This window comes from Merops nubicus, unplaced genomic scaffold, assembly GCF_000691845.1.
Source record: "Merops nubicus isolate BGI_N331 unplaced genomic scaffold, ASM69184v1 scaffold716, whole genome shotgun sequence".
In the NCBI taxonomy this organism is placed as follows: Eukaryota; Metazoa; Chordata; class Aves; order Coraciiformes; family Meropidae; genus Merops; species Merops nubicus.
In genome coordinates, this window is record NW_008615389.1 from 88,382 (window position 1) to 111,350 (window position 22,969).

The 22,969-nt window shown below is 36.8% G+C and overlaps 1 protein-coding gene across 1 annotated transcript in view; it reads right to left on the minus strand.

Annotated features, from left to right (window-relative positions):
* The window catches only part of LOC103775039 (sodium channel protein type 5 subunit alpha-like), a 40,652-nt gene that overhangs the window by 13,842 nt on the left and 3,841 nt on the right, over positions 1-22,969 (minus strand). The window contains exons 4-18 of the mRNA XM_008942483.1: positions 22,750-22,878; positions 20,889-20,980; positions 18,670-18,876; positions 17,994-18,057; positions 17,271-17,415; positions 16,583-16,777; positions 14,879-15,067; positions 10,002-10,104; positions 8,136-8,371; positions 7,860-8,012; positions 6,391-6,744; positions 5,144-5,593; positions 3,211-3,330; positions 1,809-1,920; positions 654-808 (exon numbers count right to left, since the gene is read on the minus strand). Coding sequence (XP_008940731.1) covers positions 654-808; positions 1,809-1,920; positions 3,211-3,330; positions 5,144-5,593; positions 6,391-6,744; positions 7,860-8,012; positions 8,136-8,371; positions 10,002-10,104; positions 14,879-15,067; positions 16,583-16,777; positions 17,271-17,415; positions 17,994-18,057; positions 18,670-18,876; positions 20,889-20,980; positions 22,750-22,878 — 2,704 coding nt within the window. The remainder of the gene's footprint in view (positions 1-653; positions 809-1,808; positions 1,921-3,210; positions 3,331-5,143; positions 5,594-6,390; positions 6,745-7,859; positions 8,013-8,135; positions 8,372-10,001; positions 10,105-14,878; positions 15,068-16,582; positions 16,778-17,270; positions 17,416-17,993; positions 18,058-18,669; positions 18,877-20,888; positions 20,981-22,749; positions 22,879-22,969) is intronic.

A 22,969-nucleotide genomic window follows, 5' to 3' on the forward strand; every position in this document is an offset into this window, starting at 1 on the left:
TCAGCAGATAAATTTAATGCACACAGAACAGATTTTTTTAAAAAAAATTCTCATAGCTACCATATAGATCACTTTCACACTACCTGGTTATGTTCCTTCTACACAATATAATGTTTTATTTAACAAATCACTTTCATTTTCATTATTTTAACAAATTACTTTCAGTAGACTTAGTGACTATGTTTTCAAATCAAATAAAAGTTCCCTTATTCTTCAGTAAAAATGGATATAATCTGAGTTGAAATGAGACATTAAGTCACCCATCAGTTTACAGCCACCTTCATTTTTAGATTCTGATCACCTTTTGTTTGGACAATTTAAAATATGATTTTTAAGAATTTAGAAGTACTTTTATTTTTTAACGTTCCATAGTAATTTCAGATGCTGGTTTAGCCTCCTAATTATGCACACAAGTTTGTGAAGAACTATGCTGCACGAAGAACTATGAAGAAGGTTATGATTCCATGTATTTAAACATCTTCTCCAAGTCAGGGAGAGCCTTATAACTTCTAAGGAATACATTTAATGTACTTTTGTCTCTCCCTGGGGAAAGGAATATGAGAGTAGAAGAAATAAATTAAATATAACAATATGATTCTTTTCCTTTACTATCCACCATCAATTTGAAATTTGAGAAATTAAATTAAATTTACCAGTGCTGCGCTGCTCAATATTATTATAAAAATGATAAAATTTTCAAACCAGCTGTGTTTAACAATTCTGTAACAGGTTTTTCTAAATCTCCACCACATTCTGCCTGGAAACTTAGTGATATCCACTGCACAACATGGGGAACACACAAGACAACCTGAAAAGAGAAACAACATATTGGTTCCATGGGAAACATTGAGACATGGAATCTAAAAAGTGTAGGACATCTTTAAATGAGCTTATACAGACCATACAAAGAATGGGGTGTTTTCCCTAAGGGGTGATCCTGTGGGTAAAATGATCTAAAGCTAAAGAAAAGACAAAAATTGTAGGCCAAAATAATGTTTTTTAATAGAGCAACTCATACATGGAAAAAGAAAAAGAACACATCACTTCTGTCTAAAAAACTTGCTTATTTTATTTTCTGCATTTAAAAGAGATATTATGGTACTAGTGATTTAGTATATTATTATTTTATTGATTATTTCACTTGGTTGCACTGCATAGATGTTACAAGAAGATTCTCTGTTTTACACCACAAACACTTCATTAACCTTCAAAGGCAGCAAGATTGGACAGTGAGAATCAGTGGATTCTAATTAAGTGGATTAAAGGTAAGTGTCCACACTGGGAGGAGCTGCACAGCCCTCTGGATTCCATTAGCTATAATGACCAGAGATTCATCCACTGTACTGGGAGGCTGAACAAATTCATCTGAAGTGCCATTTAAGACACCAGGTCCCAACATACATATTCTGACAGACCTCCAGCTGTCCCTTCAGAAGTGCTTTAAGTGCCCTTGCTCAAATACAGATACCGACCGTCTGATGCCTCAATATAAGACTGAAACACACCCCAAAGATGACAGTTTGCTGCCTAAACACAGGTCTTTAGAACCATTTAGGCCTCTTTGAATATACTGCAGCTTCAGTGACAGTTATGCCAGCTTCATACAGTTGTTCTGTAGAGTCTAAGGCATCTCATACCATACCAAATGCCTGTGTTCAGGCATCCCAACCCTGCTCCAGTTCTGTGCTGGCCTCAAGTATATTTTTTTTTGAGTTTATATGTGTATAAAGTGTCTCAGGAAACAATTTCTGTCAATTTGGAAATGTTCCAAACATTTGGTGTGACCATGATATATAAAAGATTCTTACTTTCTGCACAACAGTCCTTTGGTAGAAGTAACTTTTTAGGCTGGGGAAACAACTCCAGAAAACTAACTGGATCCACAGTGCTGGCTTCAGAATAGCTACCAGCATCACTTTTCTGCACAGGAGAAGGGTAAAGAAGAGAATTTATTTGCTTTTCATTAATAAAGTCACCAGACGTAAAACAAATTAAACATATCACCCCCTCAAAAAAAATTCTGCAGCATATAAGTTGTCTTAATGTTGCTGAAATACCAAATTAAAATTACCAATTATAGGACAGAAAAGATTAATGCCTACTCTTTGTTTCTATGGTTTTAATTTAACAAGCTTCTTCTATTTGTCTACATTGGACTTACAGGAAGGAAAATGTGTAGAAGATACTATATTATGCTACAACTTCAGAGAAAACTCTGATTTCTTCATGCCAATCCAATTCTCTTTTCATTTTCACAGATACAAATTATGTCTCAAAAGGCTTGGAGATAGGAAACCTCAGCAGGAGAGAAATGTACATATGGTCTACACATCCCAAAGAATTGTAGTTATGGGTAGGTAACCTACACACCTATAAAACTATAGACAATAAGGAAAAAAAAGTATAAAGAAAAAGGAATGAAGTAATCTAGCAGCCATGAAGTGTAAGTGCCCTGTATGACATGGAAAGGGAAGGCAAGAGGCGAGGGAAAAGAAAGAGAAGGCAGTAGGGGGAATTGCCTCTGTTGACAGCCATGCTGCTCTGCATTAATGTGAGGCCCTAGGAAACCTCTGACATAGACAAAACTGCAATTGTTTCAAGTTCATTGGCATTTTAATATTTTTAATATTCATTTTTTAACATTTATAAATAATGTGTAACAGACAAAGCTTCTGGTGACTTTATTTAAAACTTAAAAATGTTACAGTCATTTGATTTTTGGAGGTAATAATTCAGAGAGCTGCTGAACTTCCATTTAATTTTCTGGGTCATTGGAGGCAAGCCATGATTCCTCATCTTTTTTGATGTGGAATTGTACTGTATTTGAATAAGCTAGGGGTATAGACCAGAAAAAGTATGGTAGTTTTGGGAACTATTTCTAGAGAACAATTTTTTGCATCAAAGCATGGCAGCAAACAGAATTATCTATAAAAATGAATAGTTTGTAGCAGATACGTTTGAAGAAAGTGCATTTCATGATTAATTTCTATTTACTCATTTTATACAAAATAATAGTTTCAGTGTTAGCCATGGTTGTTGATGAGACACAAACCTCCATGCTTTAAACTGTCACTTGTAGACAGATTCAGAGGGATTATAATTACAACCCTTTGGAAAACCCCAGCTTGTCCTGTCATTGCTTAATGAGAGAACCACTGTGACAATTTTAATCTCTAGGATATTTCACAAGATTATAAAAGTTAAGATTACCTCTTTTTGCTCTTCCTTTTGGTATGTTTCTGAAAAACCACTTATACTTCCAGAAGTCCCAGAAACCTGACTGAAGCCACTTGAAGTCCGGCAGTGCCCTCTCTTTCTTAATCTGTCTCCCTGCACATAAATAATGCCAAACAATTGATTTCCAAAATTTTTCTTCCTGGCAGTAATTCTTAGAAGTCAAAATTCTTTGGCAGAATCTAAAGCATCCACAAAATTTAACAAGTTTGTCTTTTTACAGATAATTAAATTATAACCCTAAAAGGCAAGTGAAAGAATGGTTTCTTTTTCACTTTCAAATACTGTGGTCCTCTGGTTATGATGTGGAAATGTATCACTCATCAACTCCTCCATTTAGCCCACTGATGGATTCCTGATTCCAATTCAGTAAATTCAGCAGAACTTTCACAGCTAGACCCTCACAATCTCATGTTTCTAGTTATAGACAGAAGAGCTTAGTGATCCAAATCAGCTCTCAGTACTTTTGACACTACAAATTCCAAGCAACACCAGATTCTCCTGAAGCAGAGGAAGAATTTCTGTCATCAAATGCTGATGGACAACATATTTCAAATAGCCACAGATGACTCTAGGATGATCAGCAATTTCTGAGAGCCTGGCTAAAGACATTCCACCGACGACACCTCCTTTCATGACCAAAACCATAGAAAATGGACCCTAACAGTCCAGCTACACATTGACTATAAGATAATTCATCCAGAAATTGCACCTGCATTTGACACGTCTGCAATGCCATAACACCTGTACCTTGAGCCCAAATACCTGTTATGATAGATGTAAAATATGGTGATATCACAAACATAACACAACTGACACTCATAAAATATAAACTTTAACATGCTAATCTAGACAGAGTACAGTCATCAAAGCCTGGTGTCCCACTTGAGCTTACTACTCATACATTTGGATGTGTTTTTTAGATGAGCCAAACCCCATATTGTCACACATTTACATCATCATCTTTACCTACAAAGAAAAAAAAAAAAAAACACTGTGGCAACATCTTAGAAAAGCTCATTCCTACTTGAATGTGGTGCCTGGAAAAATAAGCAGAGATGAATAAAAAGACTTAGATGAAAATCATGGGCTACTTTCTGAAAGAGGCTTTCTCGCTTGCTTTATGTGAAGAACCTACAAAACAGTCCATTATTCTGCTGTATAAGCCAGCTCCTATTTGTACTTCCTTTAGCAGAGGTCTGAGAAGGCTTAAGTTGTGGTTTCTTTGGGTTTTTGGAGGGTTTTTTTGTTCACCTTCTGACAAAAGATTGCAGGGATTTGTAGAATCACAGAATCATAAAATTATAGAATGGTTTGGGTTGGAGGGACCTTAAAGATCATCTAATTCCAACCCCCCTGAAGTGAGCAGGGACACTTTTTACTACACCAGGTTGCTCAAAGCCCTGTCCAACCTGTCCTCCTTGAACACTTCCAGGGATGGGGCATCCACCTTAACCTTAACCTGCCCAACATAACAAAATCAAGAAATATACAGGGGAGTCCAAAGATGAAACTTTTAGTTGCATTCTCTTTGGATTCCATGCAGCTGAGAAGCAACATATAAGCAACACAAGAGGCCTGTCTTCCAAAAATTCCAGATGCCATCTGTAGGGCAAAGGAGACAAAAAAAAATGCATGTCTTGATCAAACTGCATTTGGCAACTGACAGCAATAAATGGAAACAGAACACATAAAAGTAGAGTTACAGCTATCAGTGAGGGGAATGATGAAAAAGTGGATATTCAACATCTCTTCTTGAATAACTAAGACTATTTGGTAGCTTTTGCTACTAGAACAAAGAAAGTTAAATGGCAGAAAGGACAGAAGGGATAACATTTACTGTTGAATCTTTGAGATTATATTTACAGATGCAAGTTAGAATAATTTTTCAAGTATTAATATTCCTTACCTGTTTTGCATACTCTATTTCTGTGCGTACACTTTGCTTATCATCACCTTCCTGAGAGGAAGTCTCTGCTACTACAATAGGAACAGAAATACTACAACTGGTTAAAACTTGCTCATATTTCCTTGTAACTGAGGAATTCTCTTCAGTGTCATAATACTCAATGTCAAAGCAATTGTCTCTATCCTTTCTGACATCTGTCATGGCATAATTATTTTCCTCTATGCCTTTGGCAGCTATTTTCACTGAATTCTGCTTTTTGGCTGTTGCTTTGAGGCTCGGTTTCATTATTTTGCCACAACGATCCCAAATTGTGCCTTTCACAGCCTGCAGACCCCTGTGAATCCGTGCGATGGCGATCTGACACTTAGTCATCTGTTCAGGCTCCTCTTGTCCCGTCGAGGAGTCAGTACTGAACGAGCTCAGCAGCAAGGCAATGAACAGGTTGAGCACCTTAAAAATAGTTCAAGTAAGTTTGAGACAACACTAATGCTAATAGAAAAGATATTTCAGAAAACCTTCCTTAGATGAAAACTTAATCTTGTTTTCATCAAACACTGCAATGAAATTATTTGCTATTAAACTGGAATATTAATATGATGACTCTTCCTGAATGGGATGGCAGGAGAAAAGGGAAGGAAGTTTGGGTATATGAAATATATTTTCACATACTCTGATGTTTATAAAATATGAAGAGGTAGATGTGTTAAAAAACAGCAGGCAAAGAAAAAAATTAATAACACCAATCAAATAGGATCTGGTATAGACCAACAAACCAAGCAGATGAAAAAGATCTCATCTTCCAGTATACATACTTTAGATCCAGTATACATCACACAAACTAGAAAATATGGGATATTAGAAATTTTTCATAATATAAGAATAAATTGATAAGGATTAAAAAGTGATTAACAGTTTGGTTATTTGATCCTAGCAACACAAAACTTAGTCATCAGTAATCAGACTGTAGTTATCAAAACTAATTTTCAAAAGAATTATCAAAAGCACTGCACTTCTATACTCTGGCTAGAAGGAATAATTTTGTGTATTTTTCTTAGCAGCTACCTTTTTTGTAAGACGGAGAAAGATGGGGAAAAAGGAAAAAAGACAGAAGAAAAACACTTATTTAGTAACATCCAGAAAAGAGAATAGTGTGAATAATCTTCAAATGATGAAGGTTGCCTCTGTAAAAAAGATGCCTATGTAACTGAATGCATTCAGTAGGGACTGAAAAACATCTTGAAACTCACCACCAGGTTTCCTATCACCAGGACTAGCAAGAAAATGGGAAGACACAGCCCTTTTCCAGCCACTTCCATACATTCCCACATGGTTTCGATCCATTCTCCACATAATATTCGGAATATAATCAGGAACGAATGACAAAAGTCCTTCATATGCCAGCGTAAATCCCCATCAGTGTTTATTCTAAGATAATTATCTGCATAAAAATTGCCCAAAACCTGCTTCCCTACTACAGCAAAAATAAATACAGTGATAATCAAAACCAGAGTCAGGTTACCCAGAGCACCAACTGAGTTTAGAATTATTTTCATAAGAGTATTTAAGGCTGGCCAGGACTTTGCCAATTTGAAGATCCTGAGCTGCAAGCAAAACGTAAGAGAACAATGTGAGTGGTGAACATTGTACAAATAGCACAGCACACATTAAAAACAGACCCTGCATTTCTCATGCTGTCTTTACTGCAGTAACATCATCAGAATTTTTCCCCCAAAGCAAGCTTTCTAAGTGCTCCAATCTAAAAGCACTGTCCTTAACCCTGGATGTGACTGAGAATAGAGAAGTGTCAAAGGAAGCTTTCAGATTGCTTGTGCCAAGTTAGATACAAGCATGTGCAGATCTACTAGTACTAAGAGAAATAAAAATAGTAGTAATAATAATCATGGGGCTTACAGGTACTTGGACAAGGCTTATGCAATGACTGCATTTTGCACTAAATCAAATGTGAGCAGATAAAAATTGAAAAAAGAATTTTTTCTACCTCTCACCTAATGGATTTTAAATAGGCTCTGAAAAGCCATATGGAATCTATTTGACGTACCCTCATGAGTAAAAAGGGCATTTTTAGTCAAATGATTAGCACTCAGGGGTGTGAAAATCTCTTAGTTATGATACGCAAGACAAAACAGAATTCAACGGAATTTCTAGGTAGGATGACTCAGAAAAGCTATGAAGAACATTAGAAGTAATTAGTAAATTTAGCACTTTAAATACACAGTAAGGACATCAGCAAAAAAGTAACATTATACATAGACATCTCAGAGCCTCTTTTTCCCTAAGACAGAGGAAGGCCTTGAGGAGACTTACAAATCTCAACTCAAAAGGAATAGCTGCAAAGGAACCTTTCCTATCTTTAAGTTCATGAAAACACTCAGATAATATCTCTTCCTAATTGAAGATCTGGAGTTGAGCAGTGCCACTGTACAGGCCTAACAGAGAACCAGTGAATTCTGCTGTGTCAAATCTCCAAGGGGTGCCCTGTGCCAGAGGATCTGCAGTATCCAATATACACAGCGTAATAAACATCTTGAATGTATTCTTTAATATTCATTCTAATTAAACATTCAGCTTGCTATTTACTAACAAAGAGTACTGATTTAACAGATTCATAAAATAAATAATTTGTGGGTATTTCACTGTAATCTTTTACAAATCTGTACAACACATGCTTTTAAAAAAAGAATAAAGAAATAATTACCAGCCTGAAAGCTGACAGATTTGCTTCAAAGCTTATTAGGCCAACCATAACAACTATGCTATCAAAAATATTCCATTTTTGCTGAAAATAATTATAAGGATCTAGAGCAATGATTTTCAAGATCATTTCTGCTGTAAAAATCAAGGTGAAGACCTGGAAGGAGTAAAAAAGAAATTCAGAAAAAAGTCACTGAAAACGTGTCTCTCCTTCTGAGACTCTCCCAGCATAAATATGGGGTTGTAACTCCATTTTCACTCTACAACAGACTTAACTTACCTTGTCACTTATATAAATCATGCTTTGGTAAGTAGGATCCAGGTCAGGATGCTCCAGAGCCATGAATATGGTATTCACAATAATGCAAACTGTGATTAAGAGATCAACAAATGGATCCAAAATTACCAATTTCACCTTCTCTTTGATTACTCTCCAGAATGGACAGTTCCAAATTAGATACTTTTGAGCAAAACGTTTGCATAATGATGGGCACTTCAATTTTGACTCTTGCAGGTCTACATGACAAAGAGGGAAAGTGGCATATGAATAATCTTATGTGGAATATCATAGTATGAAGAAAAAGACAGTCATAGAAAAGAAATTGATTTTATGTGAGCAGAATGGCATAATTAAAAAAAAAAATTGTTTCACTCATTCTATGCAAACTAATCACAGGCTATTTAAAGGTCACCATCAACAAATCTCATAATTACAGGAGCAGGTGGCATTAGCCACCTCTTCATATCTTTACTGTACTGTTGAAGGATGAAAGAGGATCTGCATTAAGGAGAAACAACCTAACTGTCTCTAGGAAACGGATAACTTGTTTTCTGTGAGTTGCATCTGTGCAGTCACAGATGCAGCATGGGTAGAAAAAAAGCCCAGGATAAAAGCAAGAAGGATGTCCTCAGTTGAGGATAGGGTTATAAGATAAGTCAGGTTGGAAGGGACCTCAGGAGACCTCTAGTGCAACCCCCTTCTCAAAGCCAGGTCAGCCATGAGGTCAAGGGCTGCTTAAGCTGTTCCTCTGCCTGACTGTCCTCATGGTGAACGCTTCTCCTGACACACAGTTTGAAGCTCTCTTCCTTCAATTTATGTCTCCTGTCTCACCCTCCCACTGTGTACCACTGTGAAGAGCCCATCTCTGTATTTGTTCTAATGTCTTCCTATACACTGGAAGACTGATATTACATTCTCAGCACCTTCTCTTCAGGCTGAACTAGCCCAGCACTGGGCAAGTGCTCCAGCCCCTGAGTTGGTGTGCCTCTACTGAACTCCATGTATTTCTTGTAGTGCAGGGGCTGGAGGGGGAAAGTGGGCATAGTATGTAGGCTAGAAAATGCTCAATAAAGGGTAACAATCACTGTTCTCCTGGCTATGCTCCTTTTAGTACAATCCAAGATGCTGTTAGATGTTGCTGCTGCAAGGGCACGTTGCTGACTTGTCCTCAGCTCACTGCCCACAAGGACCTGCTGAGCCCTTCCTGCAGAGCTGCCTCCCAGCCAGCCAGCTCACAGCCTGTGTTGTTGGAAGAAGTTCTTGCAGATATGCAGAAGTTTACATTTGTTCTGGATGAATTTTCCTAAGGTTCTGGTTGGCCCACTCGTCCAGCCTGGCTAAGTCCTTCTAGGTGGCAGCCCCAACCTCCAGTGTATCAGGTGGTTCTTGCCCAGTTTGGTGTCATCTGCAAAATTCATGAGCAAGCCCTTCATTGCCTCCTCCAGGTTGCTTAGGACAATATATGTCCTAGGATACACCCCTATGGCACTCCACTTGTTACCTGCCTCCAGGTAGAATACAACCTCTTCACCAGACACTCAAAGCCCAAAAATCCAACCGTTTGCTGTGGGAGACAATGTTGAAAGCCTGCCTAAAGTCAGGATAAATGAAAACATTGCTCTCCCCTCATTCACAAACCCCATTCATTTCATTGTATAGGGCAATCAAGTCAGTCAGACATGATTTACCCTGGTAATTGCAAGTTACAGTTATGTGAGACACAAGAATATTTATTTTACTGAAATTTACATTTGATTGAAGCATAATTTCCCCTAGTGACTTTTAAAATCATGCTGACTGTGACATTTTGATCTCTTAGGTCAAGTTCCACAATCACTATAGGGAAAACACTAAAAGATGACTTACGCAAATTATCTGTAATAATAGTAGCTGCACTCATTAACCTCTGTCTTCGAAAAGGATCATTAATGGAGTCCACTGACAATTCATAGGACAGCAGTATCTGCTTCTTGGGTTGGGAAGATAACAGAAGATAATATAACAAGGGAATATGAATAAATGGTAATATAAAAATCACATCCAGTGTAAGATTAATGAGCCTTTTACAATACAGACTGTAAAGAAGCCTTACCTTGCTGAAAGAATGTAAACCCATACAACAACATCATGTGTTTGCCTCCTAAGGCAAATGACATTTTATCAAAACTAGTAATATTTTTCAAGAAGTTGTTTCCTTCTGAAAATATTTAACAATAATAATGTCATTATATAAGGAGTATAGAATCATTAGCAGAGGAGTAAAGGAAAAAATCTTTCCATCTTCCCAGTGACTGATAACAAGTACATACAAAAAGAACCCTGATGATCAGTTTGAATAAATTATTGGGTATTTTATTATGAATGATTGATTATTGATAAATAATCGATATTTATTAGGAACAGTTTAGTATATCAAAACTATCAGTTTTCCCAGCCCTGTTAAGCCAATCAAGATCTATGCTAATACTGAACTGCATAAAACTAGGAATGGGACTACTTTTTTTTTCATTAACAGTTATAGAATGCTAAACTTGGTGTTCCTGATGTGCACTAAAGAACAGACAGGTCAACACCTATATTTTATGGGGCACATTGAATTGTTATCAAAGATTCAGTTCATGACACTTTAATACATACACACACACACTTCTTAAAGACTAAGCAGGCAACTGTAAAATATGTTGCAAAGAATAGGTGAGACTCTAAAGTACCAAAAGAAACCAGAAAGAACAGAGATTCCAGTATCAGGGAGGACATAATTAGACCTGTCAGTTGACAGGGAGTTACTGACTCACCACACCATAGTGCACAGTACCTCAGCATTCCCTTTCAGCACAATTTGATTTGTTTCATTTATCTTTTGTGGGGAGGGTGTAGAAGTAAAGACATGTCATACCTGTTCTTCAAACTTTCACAATAATATAATTTCTATGAACATATTCTATAAAAGTCTTATTCAGCAAATGAAACTGATTCCCTTGGCCTCAGGGGTTTAATAATAATTGCTGCTTCTTGTCTTTCTGGTATTTTAATGACTGGAAAAGCTAAACAAAACATAGCTGACAGAACAGCCATAGAATAGACACAAATATTCTATAATACAGTGCTAAAATGTTCATTTTTCTATCTGTAATTTTTAGAATCTTAAAGACTCAGACTATTCTAATCATGCCCCAGTTACCAGTGCTACTGGTACTTTCATTCCTTTCTATAATGTTTGGTGTCTGCAGAGGAGAGAAACCTAGAAAAGTTTGTGTGCCACCCTGGCTAAAATTCTGTCTCCTTGTTGAAATTCATGTCTGTTCAGAATCCTTCAGAGTTAGTGTTTTTAGAAAGTTTAAGAACATCCATCAACACTGAACTGGTTACTGCTACTCATCTATCTTTAGATGAAGCTAACGACTGGTGATAAGGAGTCCTCTGACAATCTGGGATTTAAAATAGGGACATGCACTTGAAAAACAGTCTGTTCAAATTTCTGTAGAACTTCTTAAGTTTCTACTCAACATGTTTTTTTCTTCTTTTGATTTAGCATCTTCAGTTTATTTTGTGATTAAAGTAGAGAGTTCATTGAAGAGTCCTCAAGTTCAGCAGAGACAGTGTTGTATTTGACTAACGGTAGAACTCTACAGCAGAGCATCTCACACTGCAGGTTCTGATGCTATCATCTGTTTCCAAAAGTCCCCATACAGAGACATCAATAACTCTTTTCCCCACAGAGAGGGGAAGAGACCTTGGAGATGGTCTGAAAATGTTATATCTGAAATGTAAAAATACAGATTGTATTTGGCACCCAACCTGTGCAAAACTTGCAGCCTTGGAGAAGTAAGGTGTAAGAACTAAACCAAATTTATCTTGTGGTTCAGTCACCACCTGCAACACAGTCACAGACTTAAAAGAAAATAATTAAATAGGCATAATCAGCCAAAAAAAAAGGTGATTTTTATAATTCTAGAAGATATGGCACTTGCTATAGAAAGATCTTTGTTTCAGTAAGCATAATAATACACTGCCATGGGCTGTGATAGAATATTCCCTTTAAGTACAGTAGAATCAAATCAGGGAACAAAATGGCTTAATATTCTTAACCTGGCAAGGGGAAAACTAATGGCACTCTCTAAGAAGCAAATACACTAAAAGAGATGACAGATGGCAGTTGCTGCCAAGTGGATGATTTTGACTCCTTCAGCTGTAATACAGCTAGGATCATGGAATTTGGAAGAAATTCTGACCATGCTGACTGAATGAAAACCTAATCCATTTTAGCTCCAACATGTCTGATAAAAACTTTTCCTACAAGGCCACTTTTCAAAGGAAGAAAGCTGGGCCATTACTCCTTTAGCTCTGCTACTGGAAAGTTTACATTTCCTACGAGATGGGTGGGAACAGTTCTGATGTTCTCCCACAAGCAAGAGAGAACTTGTCACAAGACAAAACCAACTATCATTTGGGGGTTACAGAAAATACATTGGGAGACAGAGGGGTGAGGGATAACATCAAAATGAACAGTGTATATTTTGGTTATGATTTCCAGCTTTCCACATCTAGGGACTCTGCTCAGTCACAGTAAATGTTCATCAAAGTAATGGACTGAAGAAACACATCTGAGAGGGTGAATGAAAACTGGTCTGAAATTCCAGACTGCATTATCAAAGGTGTGACATGGAAATAGGATTTCAGTCAAGGTATTATTTGGACACAAACATCTATTTTTGCACCGTTTGTTTTTCCAGTGGACCCTGTTTGGTCTAAGTCACAAGGCTGTATTGGAGAATGGCTGTTGCTGAACCAGTATAAGAGCATTAAAAGTTGGGTTTTTCTTAGATATGGTTGAAAATAATTCAGTAATATGGGTATTTGCCTGAGAATTATTTTGGATGATTCAGCTCGAGTTTACATTATCTAAATATAGACATCTAAATGTGGATGTCTGTGTAGAGCCAGAGAAAGACTAAAGTTGGGAAAATCCTCTGGAAGTCCTCCCACTCCATTGCTCAAAGTAGGGCAAACTTCAACTTATAGGGTCTTTTCCAGCTATGTTCTGAGTATCTGCAAAAATGAAGATCCAAAAATTTCTCTGGATGACATGTTATAATGTTTAGCCTCTGTCATAGATTTTTTTCTTCCTCTTAATAACTAATCAGAATTTCTCTTGTTGCAGCTTGTTCCCCTTGATGTTCTATTGAGCACCTGTAAGAAGATCTTGGCTCCTTCCTCTTTATATACTCCCATTAGATATTAGTAAACAGCAATAATAATTTTTTTTTCTCTTTCCTTTTTCTGTTTCTGGACTAACCCAACCTCTCCACTCCTCTTCACACATCACATGCAACAACCCCTTATTCATCTTGGCAATCTCCAGTGGCTTTGTGTGATATCTCAATGAAAACCCTACTGGAGAGCTCAAAGCTCAACACAATACCACAGACTCAGTCACACACACGCTGGTCATGCCAAGTGAAGATACACACATGGACTAAGCACTGAAAAAGTAACAAATCTATAACCTACATGGATGCTGGATCATTGCTAACACGATAGCAAGGACTGTCCACGAGATATACAGTATTTCACCCACTTAAATTACTGTGAAAACCCCCAAGATTAAGCAAAGTAAGAATTACAGGTCTTAATAGAAGTTTCTTAATGGATTGAGAAATAAGTGATGAGCAGAGGAGCCAGAAGTCACTTCTGCAATCAAGATGTGAAATAGACGTGTGAGATTCAGGCTAATATTCAGACACCCATATTTAATTTGTCCATATGCAAAATGCATCTAAAATCCCATTATGATTTATGCATATTTTTGATAAGTTTGATTCACTTAAACATAAATTTCTGAAGCCATTTGAGATAGTCTACTGAGACATTTGGTATCTGAGACATCCACAGTCTCAGACTAAGCAGACATGACAAATCACACCTGTTCCCTTCTGTAGAGTAGGTGGAGACCACGCAAGACACTCTAGAAAATCTCCAATATCACCAAGTATCAACTTATGACCAAAAAAATTAAATCTCCGTTCATTTCTGTGAGTTTAGAACCTAAATCTCATGTAAAAACCTGCAAACAAAACATGCAGTACAATTCAACCTAAATTTAGGAATTTAGCAACATTTTGAGATGCCATAATGTGTTTCAGGTAACTACACAGTGCTGGAAGATGTGCCACAGACACCAAAGATATCCAAGATATCCAGGCTGTCCTAGAACCTCTAAAATGGAAGTAGGTGCTTACAGTTAGACAAGGGAATCACATCCCTAACATCTGAAGTCTTCATACTGAAATAAATCTAACCCTAAATATTTAGGCCAGAGAATTAGTTGTCTGTATAAAAAAACAACCAACCCAACAAACAAAAACAACCCACAAACAATCACACAACACTATTAGGTCATTAAGGAGAACCTAAAATGTGCAGAATTTTATACATTTGTTTATGCAGCACAACAGAGATGCTGACAGCTCTTACCACAGCTGTAAGTGTAAAGGGCTACAACGTGTCACAGATATGCTGCTCAGGTAGACCCTGAGTTGTCCTTCCAAGTCCATATACTGTTGTCTCCCTTATTTTGGATTGCTTTAAAAAACCAAGTTAATCCAATTCATGCAAGAAGGAAAGAAAATTTTTGAAAATTAAAAAAGAGACAGAGAAAAAAGATGCAAATAAAATGTTCTGCTCATCAAATTGTCATATCACATGCAAATCTTATTAATTTACCTTCTGTTTTGAATACTTACAAGCTTCTTATGGCAATGACCAGGCTGAGAATGAAAAATATTCTCCTCTTTGCCATGATCATCTGAAACTGAGCTTTGTCCTACAATAGGTTTTTCATTCTTCATTTCTTCTTCTGAATTTTTCAAGTCAGCAACTGAGATTTCAGAACTGACACCCAAGACCTTCTTAGTTTCTCCTGCAGCCCACATCTGGGAGAGAAACAGCAAAAGGTCTATTAATACAAGGCAGATATCAATGCATGGACTGGAATCATAGACAGTTCAATTATTATGCTATCTGAATGCTTTGCACTAACAATTCCTACCTCTCAGATATTAAACTACTATAAAAAGATAGGAGTACAAAATACTATTCACAATATGAAAAACAAAGCAGTAATTTAGCTATAGTAATTGAAGTTTGTCCTTCCCACTTTAGGTACCATTTTTCGTAGCTGAATTAGAGAATATTATGGTGTATCCTTTTACTTTTCTTTTCTTGCTTTAGAAAGGACAAAGAGCCCGAAGACTAAGGACCCACAATAAATCCTAAAATGTTAAACCTTCTTAAATATTAATCCTGTTGAAAGAAAAATAGAAGGAAGAAAATCCTAAGTAAAGCTTGGCAAGCTGGAATTTCAGACAGATAAATATTACAGACCTGTTGACAGCTGTAGAGGAGGAATTTGGTAAACTGGTGATGCTTTCATTTTCACAATGAAATTGGATTGTTGCTAGAGAATATTTGTATGTCTTCTTACAAGTCTGACTTTTCTGACTGTGAGCAGTAAATCAGAGATATCTTTTATAAAAAGAAGACAAAAAATGTCCTACCAATGATTTTCAAACTATCTTGTTTCCTCAGCTCAGAGCTTCAGTTCTCAGAAAGAAAATAGAACCAAGGTGATCCCTGGTCCCATACAGACCAAGGAATTAATGAATCTAGGCAAAAATTGTGCCAAGAGAAAACTTGGCAGAAAACTGTAGAAAACTAAGGTGTGTCTATTAGCTCTCTAAACTGACAACAAAGAAACTAGTGCAGTGTCTGGATGTCTTTCCACATTAACATGGAACTAACAGCATTAGCTTGGCCAAAGACTGTTCATGCTCTTGTCAACTGGTAGAACTTCTACTCACAGTCACTCAGAAAGAGGCATGATACCCCTTAAATAGCTGGGCATAGTGTCTCTTGGAAAGCTTCCAATTTTAATCACCCTGAAATCTGTCACCATCAGATCTTGCAAGCTCAAGGAACTGTAGAAATGCCAACTTTTCTTATGGATGTAAGTTTATCCACTCATACTTCCTTCATCAGACTACACCATAATAGCAAAGGCAAAATAGCAAACATATCCATAGAAAGGAACTGTACAGAGCAGTAGTGGTTGTGTACAAGAATAGGGCAAACCACACAGAGCACAGGCAACTATGGAATACCCATAAAAGCCACATACTTGCCAGCAAGCCATTCCTATACATTGTCTGTCTGCAAACCCTAAAACTTAACAGGATTTAACTTGGACTTGTGCTGCCTGTTTGTATCACAGAAATGTTTATATCTATTTAAATATATATATATACACACCTGTATTTATAAAGAGAATGACAGAAATTAAGTGTGAGAAAGTATTCTAAGAAACACGCTTAATTAAAATCCTTATTTCCCCAATTCATAAACAGAAGAAAACAAAAGGAACCACATATTATATAAAATAGTTTACAAACCTGTTCTTTCTCTAGAATTTCTCGGGCATCTTTAAGTAATTTTTCCTTTGCCTGTGTTTCAGCAAGAGTAGCTTTATTTTGCTCTTCATATGCCATAGTTACTACAGCCAAGATCAGATTGAAGAGATAAAATGCACATAAAAAGATGACTACTACAAAAAATAAAATGTAGTTCTTTCCAGATGTACGGATAGTCTGTGAGGAAAAGGTAAAGGCTGAAATAAATTCTTAAAAACTAACATTTACAACAGAATTTCAAACTAATTTTCCTATACAATGGATCAATATACTACTGTTTAATGAAAACAGTGCAGAAAATAGATACTGATTTAGTCAGGAGTTCCCCTGGCCTTCAGGTAAAGAAATTTCAGCTCTTAAAAAAAATCTCTGTGATGATATAATATTTTCTCTTTGTCTAACAGACCCTCAAACATTTGTAGTGAATACTGCAGAGGATAATTAACAAAATCCATTCTTAAAATTAAACAAAAAATCTTCCAGCAAATCAGGCAAATGATAAACACATTTCAAGTTATGAGAAGATAATTTCAGATGTAGATAGACACACAGGTGACTACAGAAGAAATTGAGTATCACTAATGTTAAAACAGGTGCAGACTTTCTTGGTGGGCATAAAGCTCTAAACTGCTTGTCTCAAGCCATCCCAGCAGGTGACAGAAGTGCTTACTTGTCTGTAGAGACGCTCCCAGCAATCCTGTGTCATCAGACGGAACAGAGAAAGGAAGGCCCAGCCAAAATGATCAAAACTTGTATAACCAAAGTCAGGGTTCTTCCCAACGTTCTGGCAGCTATAGTTTTTTGGGCATTCTTTGCTAACCGCAAAAGACAAGTTAAACAATACTTACTTGCAGCATTAAATTGTACCTGAAAGCATCCAATAGCTATATCAAATAGAGATTTATTCAGTTTATCTGAAAGTCCATGTCATTATTCCCCCATATGATCCTGCCAGAAGGGCTGATTTGTAACAGATAGTCCTAGAAAGCCATTTGTCTAGTCAGACACTAGACAGAAACTCTAGTTCTGAAACTCTTTGCTGAGGTAGGATACATGCAAGCAACTAGATACAGAGGGGAAAAAACAGAAATATGTTTACTTTTAAATAATTCACCAAAATGAGGAGACTATTAATATCTCTCAACTGTTTACTCATCTGTTCCCCTCTTCCTCTATATCATTCTACATTACCATTATATTACCAGTGGTTAGCAACAAAGCACATATATAATTTCTCACATCCTAATAATTCACTTCATTATTGCTTCATTACTTTACTAAATTAAAAACCCACACACACATTGCACCCTCCTGAGAAATGGTCACCATTCCTTTAGTGCAAAAATAAAACCACAGTACATCTGGAGGAAAAATAACTGGCTTGTTCACTTACTCACGATCTGCACTGAACCCACAGAGCAATATTTCAGATGATTTATTCATTCTGTAGCAGATATCTAATTAAAAAAAAAGTAAATCAAGGAATCATAAAATCAGAAGTTGTCAGTTACTACAGCACACTGACAGTAAATCATCCACTACTATGCTTTAAAAAATATCTTGACAGACCAAATCTGTGTGAAAGACAACAAAGGGTATACTGGGTATTTTCTCAGCAGATCTGTCCCTATGGCAAGTTTTCTTAAAAAAATAAATTCACTTCACAACTCACAATGTAGGATTTTATTTGACCTCCAATACAAATAAGGATAGCTGAAAGAAATAGGGAAAATCTCCAAATGATATACATTAAGTGATGGAAAAAAAAATTCTCTACACAGTACCCCTAAAATTAGGATCCCCATGCAATGTGCATAGGTAAAAGCAACTGCTGATGGAAAACTCAGGCCCTTCTATCCCACAGACTGCTAATCATTCTCCAAACCCAAGATTCACTAATCTCACATTTACTTCTCCCATGCACTTTGTATTACTACTCATGCAAATGGAAAGACTTCCCTCCTTGTGAGAAACACATGCAACTATATTTTAACATCCCTGTGAAAAAAAACCAAGACATACATATGAAGATACACAGCCATGTAAAGGGAGAAAAGAATAAAATTTACCGTTACTATTTGGAACATAAATCTTGGCATCCTTACAGAGTGTGTCATTGTACATAGTGTTATTGAGGACACATTTGTATTTTAAATTGCCCATAAAAAGCTGGAGGCCTATCAGAGCAAATACACTCAGGCAAGAAACAGTCAAGATCAACACATCAGTAAGTTTCTTAATAGACTCAAGAAGTGAATTTACAATGACTTTCAGACCTAGGAAAATAAGATACACAAAATGAGAAGAGGAATGCAGCAGCGTACAAGAGTTGCAGGTATGTTAAAAAACAATTAGTTTAAATGGTTTTGTAAGTTTGGATTATTAAATGAGGCAACATAAACCATACGAATGAGTAAAGTATTTTCACTTAAATTTCCTAATCATAACTTATTTGGTTTTTACTTCCTCCTCACACTGATTTTACTAACTTGAACATTCTCAGTTAAGATGGCATCGAAACCATTGCAAACTTTAATGAACATGGAGAGATTTCTGTGCTTGATTAGCATTAAACAAGTACTCCACATTGTGCCAAATACACATTACAGTAAAGGATAGCTTCTGCTGACCTCAGGGAATTCTGTCTTAGAAGACAATGCCCTACAGATGTCACCAGTTTAAAAGCAGAAGAACATTTATGACAGTGGAAAGGGAACAAATATATTTTGGGGAGCACCCAGGCAGAAAAGGACCCGGTAGTTCTGGTGGACACCAAGTTGAACGTGAGCCAGCAATGTTGCCTTGCAACAAATACGGTGAATAGCATTATGGGCTGTGTTAAGCAAAGCATGGCCAGCAGGTCGAGGGAGGTGATCACTCCCCTCTACTCAGCACTGGTGGGGCCACATCTGGAGTACTGAGTCCAGTTCTGGGCTCTCCAGTACAAGAGGAACATAGACATAATGGAGAGAGTCCCTTTAAGACCAAAGGGTCACAACGATGATGAAGGGACTGGAGCATCTTTCATATGAATAAATGCTGAGAGAGCTGGGACTTGTCAGCTTGGAGAAGAGAAGGCTGAGGGGGATTCTCACCAGTGTCTATAAATATCTGGAGGGAGGGTGCAAAGAAGATGGAGCCAGGCTCTTTTCAGTGGTGCCCAGAGGTTGTGGGCACAAATGGAAACACAGAAGGTTCCCTGTGAACATCAGGAAACACTTTTCTGCTGTGAGCACTGGCACAGGATGCTCAGGGTAGTTGTGGAGTCTCCATACTTAGAGACCAAAAGCTGTCTGGGCATGGTCCTGGGCAGCCAGCTCTAGCTAGCCCTGTTTGAGCAGGGGGTTTGATCCAGATGGCCTCCAGATGTTCCTTCCAACCCCAAACATCCTGTGATTCTGTTAAAATGGATAATAGTTAAACCGAAGACTAATATTCTGGCAGAATAACTGAGTTTAAAATATTACATAGGCCAAAAGTGATATCCAGGATTTTTCTAGAATTCTTTCATCAAAAAAAAAAAAAAAAAAAAAAATTACATTTGATCTCTGTTCCCCATTGTGAATATGAAAGGCAAAGAGTTCCATGTTTAATTCCCGTGATAATTCCATACCAAAATAAAAAATATTTGTAATTACAGAGAAATTGTAACATTATCCATTATGATAACGGGATATATAACCATTAGACATGTTCAAATTAGTTTTTGCAGTTAGATTCTGAAATCCATACTTTGGTATCCAAAGTCGTGGCAAAAAATATTGAATATCTGGACAGCATATGCAAAATTGTTGAAAGTATTATGCTTAATCCAGACAGTGGCTGTGGTTAGTAAACAAACTAAACTCTGAAATACTGTGCAGTCAGCATTCTGGGAAATAAACCATAGAAGATTAAGCTAATGAAGTATAAAGTGAACCAGAAATATGCTGATATAGATATCCTGTGTTAAGACAGCATATTGGACAGGGTGTGCTGCTCAGGAAAGACAAAACCAGGAAGACAAAGGCACTGGAGTAAGTACAATTGAACATTAGTGATGGGATTGAAAAAAAGCAGAAAATAGGAGAAAAATTGCCTGCATCAAAATCATTTTGAGGAAAGATAGTTAAAAAATAATTCTGTTAGGATGGTGCCAAGAGTTACTAGAGACTGCAAAAGAGTCACACCTTGGGATCCTGTTCACCACCATAAAAACTGACAAGAAAACCAAAGACAAGAGCAGGAGAGGAATTAGAAATAGAACACTGCTGAAATGGAGAGAAAATTAAGATATGTTGTTCCTTACCTGGTATTACTGAAATAGCTTTCAAAGTCCTCAGGACCCTGAAAGTTCGAAGAGCTGAAAACTTGCTCGTGGTGTTACACAAAGTAACATACCTAAAAAGTTAAACCACCAGATAACTGAATGACAAAAATCTACCTTTTCAAGGCATAAACACATTGAACACAGTAATGAATAAGTTAAAGGGAAATAAATAGTACAAATATGTCCTAAGGTAGATGTCTAAACTTAGGATTCAGAGTTAGTTTCTATGCATCAGTATAAAATAATGAGATTTTTGAATAGTGCCACTGAAAAGAAACAGCAAGTTTTTATTTAGTGTGGATTTGGATGCTTAACTTCTGAAGTGTTTATCCATCAATATCTCAACTAAATATAAACCCTTCAATGTCATAACCACACCCTCTCATACCGAGGCTAGCCTGATTTACACCACATGTTGCAGCTATATCAAAACTACACAAAAGATACTTTAGGAGAAGGGAATTGAACAAAACTAGGCTTACAATGTTAATTCTGTACTATGTGGCTGCCTTTCTTTTTTTTAATAGTGAGCTAAGAACTCTCAGAGGATGTTGAAACTCCATCATTAGAGAAATTCAGAACTTGACTGGACGAGGTCCTGAGCATCCTAACCTAAATTCGTCCAGCTTTTAGCATGGAGCTGGACCCCAAGATCTCCAGAGCTCCCTTCCAGCCTAAAGTAGTCTGTACCTCTAATAAATTAGAATGAGACAACTGAAAATTATTCAGACATGCTAAACGAGAGAGCTTTGAAAGCTCCGAGACTGGTCATGAGTGAATCTGCAAGTAAGACTATTTTGCTTTAGAAATTAACATTCTTAGACATAGTATCTTTGTGTTAAAAATAACCCATAATGTGTTTCCATCCAGGATTTTGTCCAGAAGCTTTCTGAATGCAACCAAGTTTTTTTGCATCCACAACCTCCTATGGGAATACGCCTACATATAGTGTGAAAAACTATTCCTTTCTTTTTTATTCTGCCATCTGACAACTTCATTTGGTGTCTTCAGCTCTCATTGTAGGAGAAAAAATAAATTATTTCTTCTCTTTTTGGCTATGTGCCATAGACTTCACCTATGTTCCTGTTCTGGTCATTTTTTCATGAGAGTTTTACTCTATCTAATTTCTTATTATGAGGAACACAAGATATACACCTGCTCAGTATCTTTTTTAACTCTGTCATCTTTTGAGATGTCAGAAAAAAATACTACACATAGTTCTGAATTAAAATACAGGCCACACTGTGAAATAACTGTGTTCTGCTTCTTTATTTTTCATTCATAATGTCTTAATTTTCTCTTTCCTTCTTTGACCATTGGAGTGGTGTTTTCACGAGACTATTTTAATTCCAACAGCATCTTCCCAACAAGGGAGAGCTATTTCAGAGCCTTTAACTGTGTATCTACAGCCAGGGCTGTTTTTCCTTCAGCAACACTTTACATTCTTGGGATTTCTTCTTGTTTATCATCATGTTATTCAACACCTTGTGACCCACTTTGGATCCTCCCCAAATGAGTTTCATCTGATGCAGAGTACAACTAGGACAACATAAAAAGGCCTCTTTGGTTTCAGCTGTCTATGCAATTGCCTCTTAACAAAATTTAAATATGCACTGAATTGAGAAGAATCACACAGTTCTACGAAGAGCTTCGCATTTAGGTTTTCCTTTAAAGTCTATGACTATTTTTCAGCTTGCAAATATGCAAAGTGTGATTCAAACACAGCAAACTCTTCAGCAGGTAGGATACCAACCACTCTACAGAGCCTCAGCAATATCAGATAGCATTTTATCTGCGTGTTTGTCCCTTGAGTGTAAAAAAATAGGTAAGTTTTACTTACATGACAAGAATAACGACAAGATCCACGCAGTTCCATGGATCTCGAAGAAAGGTAAATTCATTCCAAACAAATCCTCTTGCTAATATTTTTATCATTATTTCACCAGTATATATGCCAGTAAAAATATGTCTGAGATGGAAAGTGGATATTAAAGTTACAGAAATAAACATATTCATGAGATGGAGACACATTCAGGCACATTTCTACATTTTCTATGACT